This window comes from Ranitomeya imitator, chromosome 8, assembly GCF_032444005.1.
Source record: "Ranitomeya imitator isolate aRanImi1 chromosome 8, aRanImi1.pri, whole genome shotgun sequence".
Classification (NCBI taxonomy): domain Eukaryota; kingdom Metazoa; phylum Chordata; class Amphibia; order Anura; family Dendrobatidae; genus Ranitomeya; species Ranitomeya imitator.
The window spans coordinates 8,773,345-8,788,448 of record NC_091289.1 but is presented as its reverse complement, the minus strand read 5'-3'; the positions used below and the strand labels follow the sequence as shown (position 1 = coordinate 8,788,448).

Genomic DNA, 15,104 nt, shown 5'->3' with positions numbered 1-15,104 from the left:
TTTCAGTTAGCCATTAAAAGGTATCAACCACTGAGGACTCTCAATTCTAAATATTTTTCTATCCACTGGCTAACACGGTACCAAGATATACTACTTTTTAAAGTGACAAATCATCATAGTTACAAGGCAGCGGGGGTGTATCACTGCAGTATATAGTAAATTTTACATTTGTAGGTGTAGAAAAGTTTTGTGACAACCATTTGAGAGCTGTAATGGTGTTAAAATGAGTTTTCATCAGGCTGTACTAGATGCACATGGCTGCCTCTGCTTCTCGCCGGTCATTGTGCTGCCTCTTCTCGCCGGTCATTGTGCTGCCTTTTCTTCTCGCCGGTCATTGTGCTGCCTCTTCTTCTCGTCGGTCATTGTGCTGCCTCTTCTTCTCGTCGGTCATTGTGCTGCCTCTTCTTCTCGTCGGTCATTGTGCTGCCTCTTCTTCTCGTCGGTCATTGTGCTGCCTCTTTTTCTCGCCGGTCATTGTGCTGCCTCTTCTTCTCGTCGGTCATTGTGCTGCCTCTTCTTCTCGTCGGTCATTGTGCTGCCTCTTCTTCTCGTCGGTCATTGTGTTGCCCCTTCTTCTCGTCGGTCATTGTGCTGCCCCTTCTTCTCGTCGGTCATTGTGCTGCCCCTTCTTCTCGTCGGTCATTGTGCTGCCTCTTCTTCTCGTCGGTCATTGTGCTGCCTCTTCTTCTCGTCGGTCATTGTGCTGCCTCTTCTTCTCGCCGGTCATTGTGCTGCCTCTTCTTCTCGCCGGTCATTGTGCTGCCTCTTCTTCTCGCCGGTCATTGTGCTGCCTTTTGCGTTTCGCTGGTCATTGTGCTGCCTTCGATGCCAGTCAATGCACGACCTCTCCCCCTTTTCTGCTCTCTTTTCTGCTAATGATTTACTTTCTCCATAATTCACACATCACACATCTGTCTTTCTGGACAATGAAGAAGAATTGGCACCTTTTGAAATGTGGTGCTCGAAGGATGTTATCAATACTATGGATGGCATGAAGAACTAATCAAGCCAGATATGTCACTGCCACAGATCGTTCATTTATCAAGTTGCCATGTCTCAAGGAAAAAAAAAAACCTTCTGTCTTCAAGATTTTTCTAGTGCTGCACCAGTTCTTTGGATTGCACTAACTTTGAAAACCTGGCTAATTCCAATGGTCAGTCTACAGATTAAGGATAATTGCAAAACGACTTATCTTTTTTCCTCATCCCTCTGAGTATGGTCCTTTCTATGATCTCTTTCCCCGCGCACTCGGCCATTTCCCATCTGGACATGTACAGATAGTGCCGGGTGACCGGTTCATGCCTCTTTAGATAAGTGCCCTCATTTATTATAGAGGGGGCTGCACTGTACACTACAGAGACTTCTCATTGTGCCGTCTGTATTCTCACAAGCTCGGAAAGGCCGACACGTATTTATTTTACTGGGTAGTTTTCTTTGAGATTCTGTAGGAATTTGATTTCTAGTAAAAGCTCCGCGCTGGCTCTGCAGTATCGCATTTCTTTGTTTGGCACTCTGCTGGGAGAATAGAAAACGTCCCGCTAGTTTTCACTAATTGAATAACCAGCCGTTCATTATACAAAATAGACTTGTGAAGGTCGGATATTGAGCGAGCGCTCCCTGTACAGGAGCCAAGTACCGGCGTTGTGCGGCTCGGACACTCGCACCCTGTGGTTGCAGTTTCTAACATGTTTTATTTGTTTTTGTAGCTGCAGAAATTGTTAGTGAAATCGAGAAAAATGAGAAGGTTCGCTCGGCGCTGGGGGCAAAGCAGGAAAATGTGAGTATAAGAGACTGCGGCCACCAATGACTTGTCATTTCCCTACATGATACTCCTCAGATGCGTCGCTGTTACTTTCAGATGGGACAAAATTCCTGTAGTCTGGAATCAGTGGGGCCGGGCAGGTTTGGGCGATCAGTCTGTCCTAAAAATTGCCTGCAGAAAATATGGAGTATTGGTCTTTTAAAGAAACATTAAAGACACAAAATGATATATTGTAACATTTCCTCATTTAATCTCCTCTTTACTTTTGATTTTATTTGACTGTTAAAAAAAAAAAAAGCTGCAACAAATGTAAGAAAATCGTTCCTTCTTCTCCCTACTTTGTTTTGCAATAGGTCATAGTGTTAGTTTCTTGTCTGTGATTAGCCTTTCATGTTTGAGCCCCTCCTTTTTGACTGAGCCCCCCTCACGTACCCACTTCAAAGCACGCGACTTGGGGTTGCGCCTACATGGGTTAATCTATCTCTCCTGTCTGTCCAGTATTCCACCTCTGTCCTATGCTGTAATGGGAGCATAAATCACACACCCGCTCATACACGCTTCCACCACTCACCGAATACATGGGCGATGAGTCCCGGAAATATTACTACTACTGTCTAATCATAAGGCTCACACACTTTAAGGTTATGGATTCTTTAGAACATACGAGGTTCAACTTATTAAAGTTTTATGCTCTAATAGAAAAGGTACAGTGCTTACAATAAAGAGTATAAAAAATATGGTAATAAAAAGTGACATACAAATATGCAAAACAGTTATAAAAATAAACAGGAGAAAACTTGCAGAAATACCTAACTTTGTAGTTGGGGGGGGGGGGGGGCGGACGAATATGGACTGAAACACATCAGCTTGGCTGCCCTCAATCTTTGTGTGTAGGTCTAATTTGTAGTGTCACCATGGAGGTCAAATTTCTTGACCAGCCTCTCATGTTAATATTTATAATTGCTTGTTTGTGACTGGGCCGTGAACACTCCACCAATGAACATATTATTTCCTCTGAAATTCCCTGTGTAAAAGTTTCTCACAGATAGATAGTGTCAGGCTGTAATTGACTTCTCTCTTCAAAAGAGCCGCAGGTGTGAAACACTTCCCCTTCTTCCTAGTTCTTAGCGAGGCCCCCTGGCGAGATTGGAGACAGTAGACTGCATTCTCAGGATAATATATACTGTGAGACCTGCAGTCTCAGGACAGATGTTAAATTACTGCTAGTCACACATATATACCTATACATATGTCACTACAGACCCTTTTTTTTTTTATTGAGCCATAACATTTTAATGGAGCCCCTCCTTTTTGAGCTCTTAATTTTTTTTTTTTTTATCCTCCCTTCTGTTGTTGAGCACTGTCTCTTTTTTTTAATTAGGCTTCACCTTTTAAGCCCCGCCTCTCCGGTCGGGCCCCACCTCTCGGTGGTTGAACTAATCAATACATCAAATTGGTATGGTGTTCACTGGTTTCATTTGGTGCCCCTGGGATCGTCCTTTGAGGACCACCACCGTCCATGTAATATGGCAATAGATGTCCTCTGACACTGGCCCTTTAAGCAGGTTGATGATACAGGCTGAATCCATGTATTCTCTCCTCTCCAGCGGAACCTGCCCCCTTATACGCTGATTGATCGGCGGGCACATCATTGCCTCGCAGCACATCCATTGTCTTCTGCTCCTGTCTTTGCTCCCATTATGAGCCAAGCGTCCTTGCTCTCAGAACAATAAAGCCGTGCAAAATTTGTCTAACTTAACCCCTGCCTGTCCGAGCAGCAGTGAAAGAGCCCGCGCTCCGAGCCTATCCATAGCGGCACAGATGACTCCTCGCTTTCATTTCTATGATGTGACCTTTTACCGGGCTGTCTACAGCAGGCGGTGATGGGCCAGATGAGTCTGGATGACATCAGAGATCGGGATCTCACTCAATGTGACATTTAATGAATATTTCCGGGAGACGATGTTCCTACAAACCATTCATAATAATATATTGTGGTGTGAGTTTGTTTTTTCCCCATATATGAAATCCTGAAGTATTGGGTTTAGTTCTCCTGGGTGGAAATGTTCTGCACTGGACCCTTTTTTTTTTTTTTTTTTTTTACCACCGGAGTGACATAATAAATGGCCATCGTTGTTAAAGTGCCTCTAAAATCTGTAGTAGTCGGGACGCAAGGTTCAGGACAATACGGGCAATTGGTTTGTGAAAAAATCCAAAAATTGCGTCTGCTCAGTATAGTGCTGGTCCTGAGTGCTGATGATCAACAGAATATCAGAAGGACAAGTATTCCGCACGGGGGAGGACACGAGTATCCCGCACTGGGGGAAGAGGCGAGTATCCCGCACGGGGGAGGGGGGGTAGTGGGGGGGGGCGAGTATCCCGCACGGGGGGAAGAGGCGAGTATCCTGCGGGGGGGGGGGGGGAGGAGGAGGCAAGTATCCCGCACGGGGGGAGGAGGCGAGCATCCCGCACGGGGGGGGGGGGGGGGGGGAGGCGAGTATCCCCCACGGGGGGAGGAGGCGAGCATCCCGCACGAGAAAGAGGGGAGTTGGCGTTTATTCTGCACTGGTCCAGTATATTAGGATAGGGTCCTGCATGTTTCTTGCTGCGCATCGTGGAGTGACCTTATACCGCACAGCTCTCCAATAGTGTGAGATTATTCCTGCACAAGTGCTTGAAAGGGATTGTCCCGAAACCGTTACTACAGATCTACAGCATGGATGATAGATATTTAATCGCCAAGTGTCTAGCTACTGAGACCCCAAACCCCCCCCCCCCCCCACTCAATTCCAAGGAAAAAGTCCTAAAGCCCCCTATGTGAATGGGGCGATGCTGAGCGTGTATGACTACGTTCATTGTCTGTAGGAGGGATGATCGTATATGCTCAGTACGGCTCTAGATCAGTGGGGGTGTTAGAGGCTGGATTCCCAGGGATCATACACGAAGCATCTAGCCTTAGATGTATATTTGACAACCGCTTAGATGTATGTGGACTTCTGTCCATGACGCCCATCAGTATCTATAGGCTTATTGTGTTCCTCTGTATTCCTCGGATTTCACATGACTTCTGGGCCAGCAGATGGCATCTCGTGGGCGCCCATATGGTGTGAGGCCATGTACAAATCAATGAGTTAGTTCCCCCATAGATGGTCTATGTGGACGCTGATGGACCAGGTTTCACAAAGCTCTATGAAACGTGATGGACACTGATATAATTATATTGGATCTTCATATGAAGGTTTTTATTGTTTTACCTGTTTTGTTTGAGGTTTCCAGTTTCTGATGTTCTGCTCTTCTTTCGCAGGGCATGACGTTCACCAAGGACCAGAGCGAAGAGCAGATCGACCAGATTCACCAGGATTATAGTGAGTTCTGCTGTGTGTTTGCCTGATATCCGGTGTACGCCCTGTCCCTCAGTTTCGGCAGCATACACACTGTCCCTCTCTTTCGTCAGCGTACGACCTGTCCTTCTGTTTCGGCGGCATGCGCACCGTCCCTCTGTTTGGCGGCGTGTGCCCCGGCCCTCGGTTTTGGCGACGTGCGCCCTCTCCCTCGGTTTTGGCGACGTGCGCCCTCTCCCTCGGTTTTCGGCGACGTGCGCCCTCTCCCTCAGTTTCGGCGACGTGCGCCCTCTCCCTCGGTTTTGGCGGCGTACGTTCCGTCCCTCAGTTTCGTTCTCACAGCTGAGGATTTTTTACAGAGTTTCCCTTTTTTCCTTTTGAAAGTTCCATTTGGTAAGTTGTTGATCCCGTCCGTTCATTCTGGATGTGATCTCTGCAGAATTCAAGGTATCTGCTAATGTATGAAACAAGGTGCAAGACTACTGTAAGGTCAAAGTACAGTAAGAACTGGTATCCGAGCCAACCGCTCCCCAAACTTCTGTGTCTTGTGTTAACATGGAGGGCTTGAGATGCAGTACCCAAAGTAAGAAGACTTGAAAAAATCTGAAGCACAAAATCCAATGCACAAATACACTTTACACTTTTTTATTGGGAAAAATCAGTGGTGCCATCCATAGCATAGGCAGGCGTCCTGTCCGATCCGTTCACACTCTGCAGCATGTGCTTGCAAGACTGAAGTGTCCTCTCCATTGCTGCTGCTATGATGCTGATGGGATTTTGGAAGCCAAGATCTGGCCTATATCTACCTCGACATAAAGATATTACGTTGCATCCATCAGTTGTTACAGAATATAGAAGTGAACTGTAGGAAAGCTTCCCTTACAGCCGGTATTGTGATCAGCGAGGCATTGTGCACTTACCTGCTCTGCAGCGCAGCGGGGGCATTAAGGAGAAATATCAGCTGACGGCTCGTGGCTGCCGGGGTCGGCTGTCTGCTTACCCGCAGAGTCTTACCTCATCTCCGACAATCCACTTCCCATACTGATCTTTACTGAAGTGTCAGTTATTTTCCTCCTGACACATTGTGGCTCCTGCAAAATTAATGAAGAGACATTAGGATTTCGACAATACGAGAATTTGGGCACAACGATAAAATGAGATTTCTGTGCGTTTGGTAAAGACGTGCAGCGATCTGCTGGAATAAATGATAATTGCCTGCTAATATTTAATGGTTTTCTATGAAACTGCTCCCGACTTTTATGTCTCGGAAGTTATACCCCGTAGAGTTTTACAGATAGCGGCCTTAACGATCAAAATAAAAAAACGATTGTAGTTATGTAGGATCTCTATACATAAAGGCAGAATCATCAAAACGGACAGGAGAAAAGAATATACGGTAAAACAAAGTGTCTGACCCCTATCATTCACTGACCGAAGTGTTACAGACTTGTATAAATTGTATCTGTCAGGAAAAAAAGAATCAAAAGTCTGTGTGTATCCATTATAAGTATAAACCTGAGAAGCTGTATCACAACTGTGGCATTTTACCCCTTTTTTGCAGTATTATAGCAATTGTATTCATGTACACATAAGGGCAGTATTATAGTAGTTATATTCTTGTACATAGGAGCAGTATTATAGTAGTTATATTCTTGTACATAGGGGCAGTATTATAGTAGTTATATTCTTGTACATAGGGGCAGTATTATAGTAGTTATATTCTTGTACATAGGAGCAGTATTATAGTAGTTATATTCTTGTACATAGGGGCAGTATTATAGTAGTTATATTCTTGTACATAGGGGCAGTATTATAGTAGTTATATTCTTGTACATAGGAGCAGTATTATAGTAGATATATTCTTGTTCATAGGAGCAGTATTATAGTAGTTATATTCTTGTATATAGGAGCGGTATTATAGTAGTTATATTCTTGTATATAGGGGCAGTATTATAGTAGTTATATTCTTGTACATAGGGGGCAGTATTATAGTAGATATATTCTTGTTCATAGGAGCAGTATTATAGTAGTTATATTCTTGTATATAGGAGCGGTATTATAGTAGTTATATTCTTGTACATAGGAGCAGTATTATAGTAGTTATATTCTTGTACATAGGGGGCAGTATTATAGTAGTTATATTCTTGTACATAGGGGCAGTATTATAGTAGTTATATTCTTGTACATAGGAGCAGTATTAAAGTAGTTATATTCTTGTACATAGGAGCAGTATTATAGTAGTTATATTCTTGTACACAGGGGCAGTATTATAGTAGTTATATTCTTGTACACAGAGGACAGTAGTATAGTAGTTATATTCTTGTACATAGGGGCAGTATTATAGTAGTTATATTCTTGTACATAGGAGCAGTATTATAGTAGTTATATTCTTGTACATAGGAGCAGTATTATAGTAGTTATATTCCTGTACATTGGAGCAGTATTATAGTAGTTATATTCTTGTACATAGGAGCAGTATTATAGTAGGAATATTCTTGTACATAGGGCAGTATTATAGTAGTTATATTCTTGTACATAGGAGCAGTATTATAGTAGGAATATTCTTGTACATAGGGCAGTATTATAGTAGTTATATTCTTGTACATAGGAGCAGTATTATAGTAGTTATATTCTTGTACATAGGAGCAGTATTATAGTAGTTATATTCTTGTACATAGGAGCAGTATTATAGTAGTTATATTCTCGTACATAGAAGCGGTATTATAGTACTTGTATATCTCATTGCTCGTCTGGTAGATGGGACTTGACATTTTCGTATGTCTTTTGAGAGTTTTCGTTATTAAATGAGGAACAGATGGTCTCATTTAAGATGTGAAAAAGTTTATAAAGACTCCAGTATTTGCTGCTAACAATAAATATTACGTTTTTCAGTTGCCATTTACGTCAGGATTGTGTAATCCCGCAGCCATGAGTTCAATACATTCAGACAAACCACCGGCCCGCACTCGTTGAGGAGCTTTTACAGGAGCCCACGTCACCCATAGATCTTGTGGCCACTTATTGTGTCCTATTGTAACATTCAGTAAAAAGAAACCACATTTCCGCCCGCACATATTGGCAGCGGCGAAGGAAATTGTTGTTTGCTTCATTTCAGGGTTGCAGCTTTAGTTTGCTCAAGTGGCCGATCGTTATTCCGCTGATTGTCAGTAATAAAACGTAAGAATTTTATAGGTCACATTACAATCCTTGTGCCGCAATTAGCGTTAAAATTGATTATGAATCCATTATGGCACGTGCTGAGTCGACCATTTTCTATGTAGCCGGCCGGTGTCGTCAAGACAAAGAGATTTAGTGATCTTCCGTAACATCGTGATAATAGAGAAGGGGCTGCCATCTGTAAATTCAGCTCTTCTTGCAATTCTTTGTCATTGAGCTTTATCTTTAGTCGCCGGTAGTTCCCAGTTTTCTAATGAAGGGCTTGGAGCATTGATCAGACGCACGCACATTCAGAAGGAGCGAAACGGATGTAAAAGCTTCACCTCCCTGTAGCGAGATCACAAGGCGCCATGACGGTCCTTGTGGTCGGTGGCGATTTTTTTGTTATTGTGCGGGCTGGCTGCGCTTCCATTGCTTTTATAGAATGTAAAGGGTTGGTAGCAAATTGTCACATTTCTGTAGGTAATAACGTGCTGATCACCGGGGGGTTTAAACTGATCAGACCCCCAGTAGTCCCATGAGCAGATTAATGGAGCCACAGTCATTCATCATCTGTAGGACAGTTAGATGCTGCCGAGCGCTGTACTGATGATGGGGGACAATATTAAATGTTGGGAACAAAGTTTTAATCCTAATTTGACATTTATCATTTGTGAAGTACTTCGATAAGCTTGTACCTCCCGGGCCTCGTCCTTTGCATCAGTCGGAGCCGCGTCTGTGGCAACGGTGACCATTTATCAGAGTTTCATTACCCTCACAATAGAAAGGACACCAGTGACTTCCTCAAGAAACGTGGTTGTTTCTGCTTCCCTGTTTCTCCTCTTTGCTTTACACTGCATCTGTTCTTTCTCAGATTAGCTGCTAGTATTACCACAGATTAGAGTGTCTATGCAGGGGTAATTTATATCCATTACAGCAAGGGCAAAGTATTCTGAAGTGCAAGTAACTACACCGCCAAACTGAGGGGAGGAGTTTCCAGGAAAGGAGGACCTTTCTCGGCGGCAGGACCTTTCTCGGCGGCAGGACCTTTCTCGGCGGCAGGACCTTTCTCGGCGGTAGGAGGATCTTTCTCGGTAGGAGGAGCCTTATCTTAAGTCATAAAATTAAAAGGAATGTATCATTTTTTACTCTGTGCTTCTTCTATTTAGCAGTCCTTTAACTAAAACAGTCTTAAAATATGAAACTTCTATTAAGATGAATTGCAGTTTGCCGCTTTCGCCGACGTTAAGGATTGTAATTGCAGTTCTTAATATCCTCCTTTTGTTTTCATTCCCTTTATTGCCACGGGATGATTTACGACGCGTGACTTCGAGCGCTCGTCTAGAATGTTCGGCGGAGCGCGACGGAGTCAATTATTAATTCTCCATATAAAAACTGCGTTACTGTTTAATAGAGCGTTCGCCCCTAATAGCAGCTCGCTAACAATCGCTCCCACGTGTAGGAGTGTAAATTATAATGTTACCTGATTTGTAGGGTTTTTTTTTTTTTTAAGTTTTCTGGAAGCCGTTGTTTATGACTTTTGTGCAGAATTTTAAGATGTATCATTAGTGAGAAACGTGGCTCCGGGGTAATTCTGCCGACTCCTTTACCGGAAATGCGGTAGGTAGCGGTCGCTAGACGAGCAGCACACTGAGAGCCTGCAGGGGGCAGCGGCGAGCAGGGACCCCGGCCCAGTGATCATGGAGGCTGATACTTATCATGTACGGTATATCTCTACTCTTTGTGGGAGCCTCGTCCCGCCGGCATTCCTTGGCCTGGATGAAATATTCCGTACATCTGTTCACCCTTCTCTAATGGTCTCTCTGGCATGAAGGGCCCTGTGCGTCTCCGTCCAAACAATGTGGCGCAGTCGTAACATTTCTTGTCTTACAAACAACAGTTTCTAGTAACTTCAGTTCCGTCCAAAAATCAGAAGAAAAGCAGAAGAGTTGTGGATTCCTGGAGGCCGCGTGCTGGATCCAACCATGTGAGCCGGTGTTCAGACGCTCCCGTAGATGCAGCCGCAGACACCGTGACTTTCTATGGAGTTAGGAAGAGTTCATCAAATACTGAATCAATGGGACTTGAGAAATGACCGTTTTCCAATGGTATTAATCAGCAGTGATACCTTAGCGATTTCCTGCTGCTGCCTTGCTGATGCTTTCCTGGTCCTGTCCGTCTTTGCCGAGCTCCATGGCGGCGTGTCCATACATGATGCTGGAGCATTTATCATGGACATTGCTAACGTCCCTGCTGGGAACACAGGTTGTAAAAAAACGTCACTGCTGGCAACACACGTTGTAAAAAAACGTCCCTGCTGGGAACACACGTTGTAAAAAAACGTCCCTGCTGGGAACACACGTTGTAAAAGCTTAAAACTCTTTGGGACGTTGTTCTCATTGAAATGATCCCGTTTTTTTTGTTAGAAATAAAGAAAAGTTCCCGAATATTCTGCTGCTGGGATGTAATCTGGCAGCTACGGTGTAAATCTCCTACACCACCACATGGCCACGGTCCATATAATGATTGTGCTTGCCATATCCTATTTATAGACCCTCTTGGCAGAATCAGAGACCCCTTTTCTTTTTGTCAGAACTGCCAGATAAGGTCAATGACTGTGTTTTCTTACCCAGCGAGTTCCTTATATCGCCTTATGATGAAATATTCTGTAAATAGACCAATGGTCCCCATTCATTAAACTGTTTGAAACTTTGCTAATGTTTTGCAACTTTAGGCGTCATCACATAAGTCCCAGAGGGTTCTGTTAACTTTATGAATGAGAGGAGCTCAACCGAGAGGGACCGTGGCCAAACACTGCATTATAATTTCCGTCACAAAAGTGTCCTTAATTGTGGCAGATCTGTGCTCCAGCCAAGGACTGCAGTATACGTGTGACGCTGGCGCCCTGCAGCTGAATGGAAGCCCCCAATTCATGTAGAGGACACATCTGTAAGGGGATTCGGCTCTTCTTTCTCCAGCGCTCACTAAAAACCGTCTTAAAAAATGAGTCTTGATGAATCAGGACCTTTGTGTTACTGTCCGTCACCATTCTAAGTGGCCGATAAGACAGAGCAATACCTTCGCTCCAGCTCTGAGCGCATTTTTCATGGGTTTATCTGTAACGCTGCACATCCCAGGATTGGGACATCGCTCTTATGAGAGTCACTTGGGCAATGTGTTATTTGTTTTGGAACATGTGAATCACGGTTAGTTCTGCTGATAACCCACAGCTCATCAGGCTAAGCTACGAGTCCTGGAAAGTGACTGAATAATTCTCGTCCGGGGGGGACATTGCGGTTGTTTTGAATATTTGTATTAATGTAGAGCTGCTGCGGAGGCTTTCCTGGGGTACGAGGCACATTCCCTCTACATCTGTGGAAAGCTCCTTGTGCCATGACGTCTTAGACCTCGCTTACATTATCCTCGATAAATTGAGCAAATGACAGAAGCAAGGCTAGGGTCGCGCTGATAGTTCCGGTGTCTGCCAGCTTTGCCCTCTGTGGCTTAATTTAAGTTATTATACTGCTGTAATCAAATCTAGATTCAGTTTACATATCATTGCCTGCGCCGCAGCTTCACCCGTCCTCCTCCAGCCAGCTTGGACTGCAGAACTAGAATGGCGTGCGTACCCTTCATTCGTTGTCACTTTACTACCTGCGCCTAGGTTTATACTTTCCCTCCCAGTAATACATGCTGGATGCTCTGAGGCCTGATGCCTCTCATGTATGGGCACAGCTTCATTCCTGGATTGCTTTCTCCTATAACCCATGAGGACGTCCGTTTTGGTGACTTTCCTGTTCAAAACACTTTTCTCATCTCACCTGACGGTCCTCCGATCGCCCCTCCGATCGTTGCACACTTGTGATTGGCTGCAGCCACCACTTTGGTAAAGAGTCATTGCAGGAGGCCTGGTGTACAGAGACTGGCTTTTTCTTTTCTTTTTTAACACTTTAATGGACTTGCAGATTTTGCAAATGCAAAATTCACAATGATGGGATTTTGTTGCAGATTTTTCTTTTCCCATAGGACAAAATAGGAAAAATTTGCAACAAATCTCTCCGATCCATTGCAAGAAATGGCGAGCCGCAGATCAACTTCTGCATGGACAATCTGCAGCAGTTTTGACCCGTGCGTGCACCTGACAGTGTCCATAAATGCAACCTTGAGCCTTAAATCTATTTTAATTTGATAAACTAAGACTGCGCCTTCTCCGACATTTCCCAGCCGCGTCAGTCCTCCCTCCATTGCAGCACTTCACGATAGATGAAGGCAATTTCTTGGTGTTCATTATCTTCTCACTAAGGAGTACGCTAATGATCTATCATGTTCGGATTATTACTTTTGTCCCACCATGGCGCGCTGATGAAATCCCCCGGAGCTCGTTAACAACATAAATCTTTGAGAAGTCACTAGTGAAGAAAAGGCAAAGCGTATTCTGTGGTCAGGAATGTGGCTCGTCTCCAGAAATAAGCTTGTTTTTATCATTAATATTCTCATCGGTGACCTCCATACAAAGGGGTCAAACATACTTGTTTCGTGATGAACGTCCCCCTGGAAATACAGTAATGTACTACGTCTCCCTCCATTGACGGAAAGGCTGGAGTCGGAGTCTTTTCTGGTTGTGCGTTTCAGCCTGGGGCAATGCAAATCTCCACAGACCTGCAAGGAAATGTTCCCGGGATCTTTATTTTAACAGATGTTTGCAGTAATTTTTTTTTAACTCCATTAAATTAATATTTAGTTGTTGTTAAAGATGGAGTCATGGCTGAAGCCCAAGTTTGTATGGATGCTATTCCCCCACATGGTGCTCTGCAAAAGTGGCTGCTATCCCCCTAAGACGGGCAAATGATGGTGGCGCCTCTTAGTGGCTGGCATGGAGCAGTGCGGAGGAGGGGGAGAGGGCCAGGAGGCAGATGATAGCCCCTAGGAATGTTCATGTTGGGCACAAGAGAGGTTGAAGAGGGGATACCACTACTGCATGGAGGTTATTGGGATGGGGCTCTAAGGTTGGAAGTTTGCACCACAACAACTAAGAAGCAGCAATAAGGGGCAGTGTCTGCGCTGCCTCTCTGGGGGTGCACGTGGCCGGTCAGGGAGGCAGCAGTGACGACCTGGGAATCGGTTTGAGCATGCGCTGCCGAATAGTGAAAGACTTATAAAAGCGGTACCTGAAGTTTGGAGAGGGAGGCCCCCCCACCCTATGTCACTGGAGGGAGATGTGGAACAGTGGGGGGATTGTGTGAGAAGCAGGTGGACAGGAGACCCTTATCCCAATGCATGGAGTGAATTGGAGGCCAGGTCAAGAGCTTTTCGGGGCTGAAGGCTCGGCAGCATGAGGCTAGAAGCTGACGGTCCTCCTGCACTTTAACCCTATCTCCTCCTGCACCTAAACAGGTTTCTTTTGATTTCTACAAAACAACTGAAAAACAAAAACATTTTAACTCCTATAACTCTCATTACAATGTTCGGTGATAGAGTAGTGCTGCCATAACACAGTAGTGCAGGATAACTCCTCATATCATGCAGCTCATGTCTGATCATCAGGGGCGATGTATCAAGCTGAAAGTTAGTGCAGTTTGTGCCAAAAATGTCTTCTACGCCTTACACCATGTTCACGTGCTTCTTATCCATCGGGAGACATGGTGCGGAGGAAAGGGGCACAAGATGGGACTGTGGGCTGCCCAAAATAAACTTGGTGCGAATTTCAGGCACAATGTTATCCAAATACTAGGAGGCATAAACCTATACTAGAAGGTCTAAAATGGAGTCACAATCAACAAAGATTCATCTGGCGCATTTTAAGACAGTGTCGTCCAACCATGCACTGTCTAAGAGTTACACAGTATTGAGAAATGTGCCCCATTGGGTTCAGAAAACCATCTGCACCAAATGAATGTTTCCCATTGTTACTGTGTATCCGCTTTTGTAACAAGCCGTGCATCCTCGTGAGCGGCACATGGACAGGATGGATTTTCTGGCCTCTAGAATGAATAGGTAGTGAAACCTGGAACCGCAGGATGTATCGGAAAGATGCCGAACTTTGTGTCATTCCCCCGCGTAAATAAACCACAATCTCCCCTTACATCAATCACACTAGCGGCAAATAACGCTGTGGATTTGCAGGAAGCCGTATACTGAGACGCCGAGCACAGCGAAGACTTCGAGTTCTTTTTTTTTTTTTTTTAATTAGGATTCTAATCACCAAACTCTGTGATGTTTATGGTTACAATCTTTAATTAAACGCCCTTATCTGCTGATCGACCAAAGAAAAATGTCATCTGGGGATATCATCGCTGAGACGCAAAGTTTGTGTTTTCTGATAACGCAAAATACTTCTCACATCTGAGAATCCTTTTATCCTGGTTTTATGAAGAGCAGACGGTGAACAAAATGATTTTATAAATCTGCTTATTAGGATTCAAAGTGAGAAAAAAATAAGCTAACGGTAACTTTCTTTTTTTTTCAACGAGAAAGCACAATATTACCAGGGAGATTGGGAGTGATCAAATGAGAACAGACTGTCGCACCGACTAGTGGCAATAACAAGTCATTAATAAAAACGTACAGGTTAACGAAGTCTAGAAAACTACTGACAATAACAACTGTTACCTTACATGACCTTATAGTGAACTAATGGCAGAGTTATATTAGAAGCAGTATAATAGTAGTTATATTCTTGTACATAAGAGCAGTATTATAGTAGTTATATTCTTGTACATAGGAGCAGTATTATAGTAGTTATATTCTTGTACATAGCGGCAGTATTATAGTAGTTATATTCTTGTACATAGGAGCAGTATTATAGTAGTTATATTCTTGTACATAGGGGCAGTATTATAGTAGTT

The 15,104-nt window shown here is 44.1% G+C and overlaps 1 protein-coding gene across 2 annotated transcripts in view; it reads left to right on the top strand.

Moving 5' to 3' along the window:
* Window positions 1-15,104, top strand: part of RAD18 (RAD18 E3 ubiquitin protein ligase) — a 190,757-nt gene that overhangs the window by 75,941 nt on the left and 99,712 nt on the right. For both annotated transcript variants that reach the window (XM_069736206.1, XM_069736207.1), the window contains exons 8-9: window positions 1,707-1,777; window positions 5,067-5,127. In XM_069736206.1, the coding sequence (XP_069592307.1) occupies window positions 1,707-1,777; window positions 5,067-5,127 (132 nt within the window). The remainder of the gene's footprint in view (window positions 1-1,706; window positions 1,778-5,066; window positions 5,128-15,104) is intronic.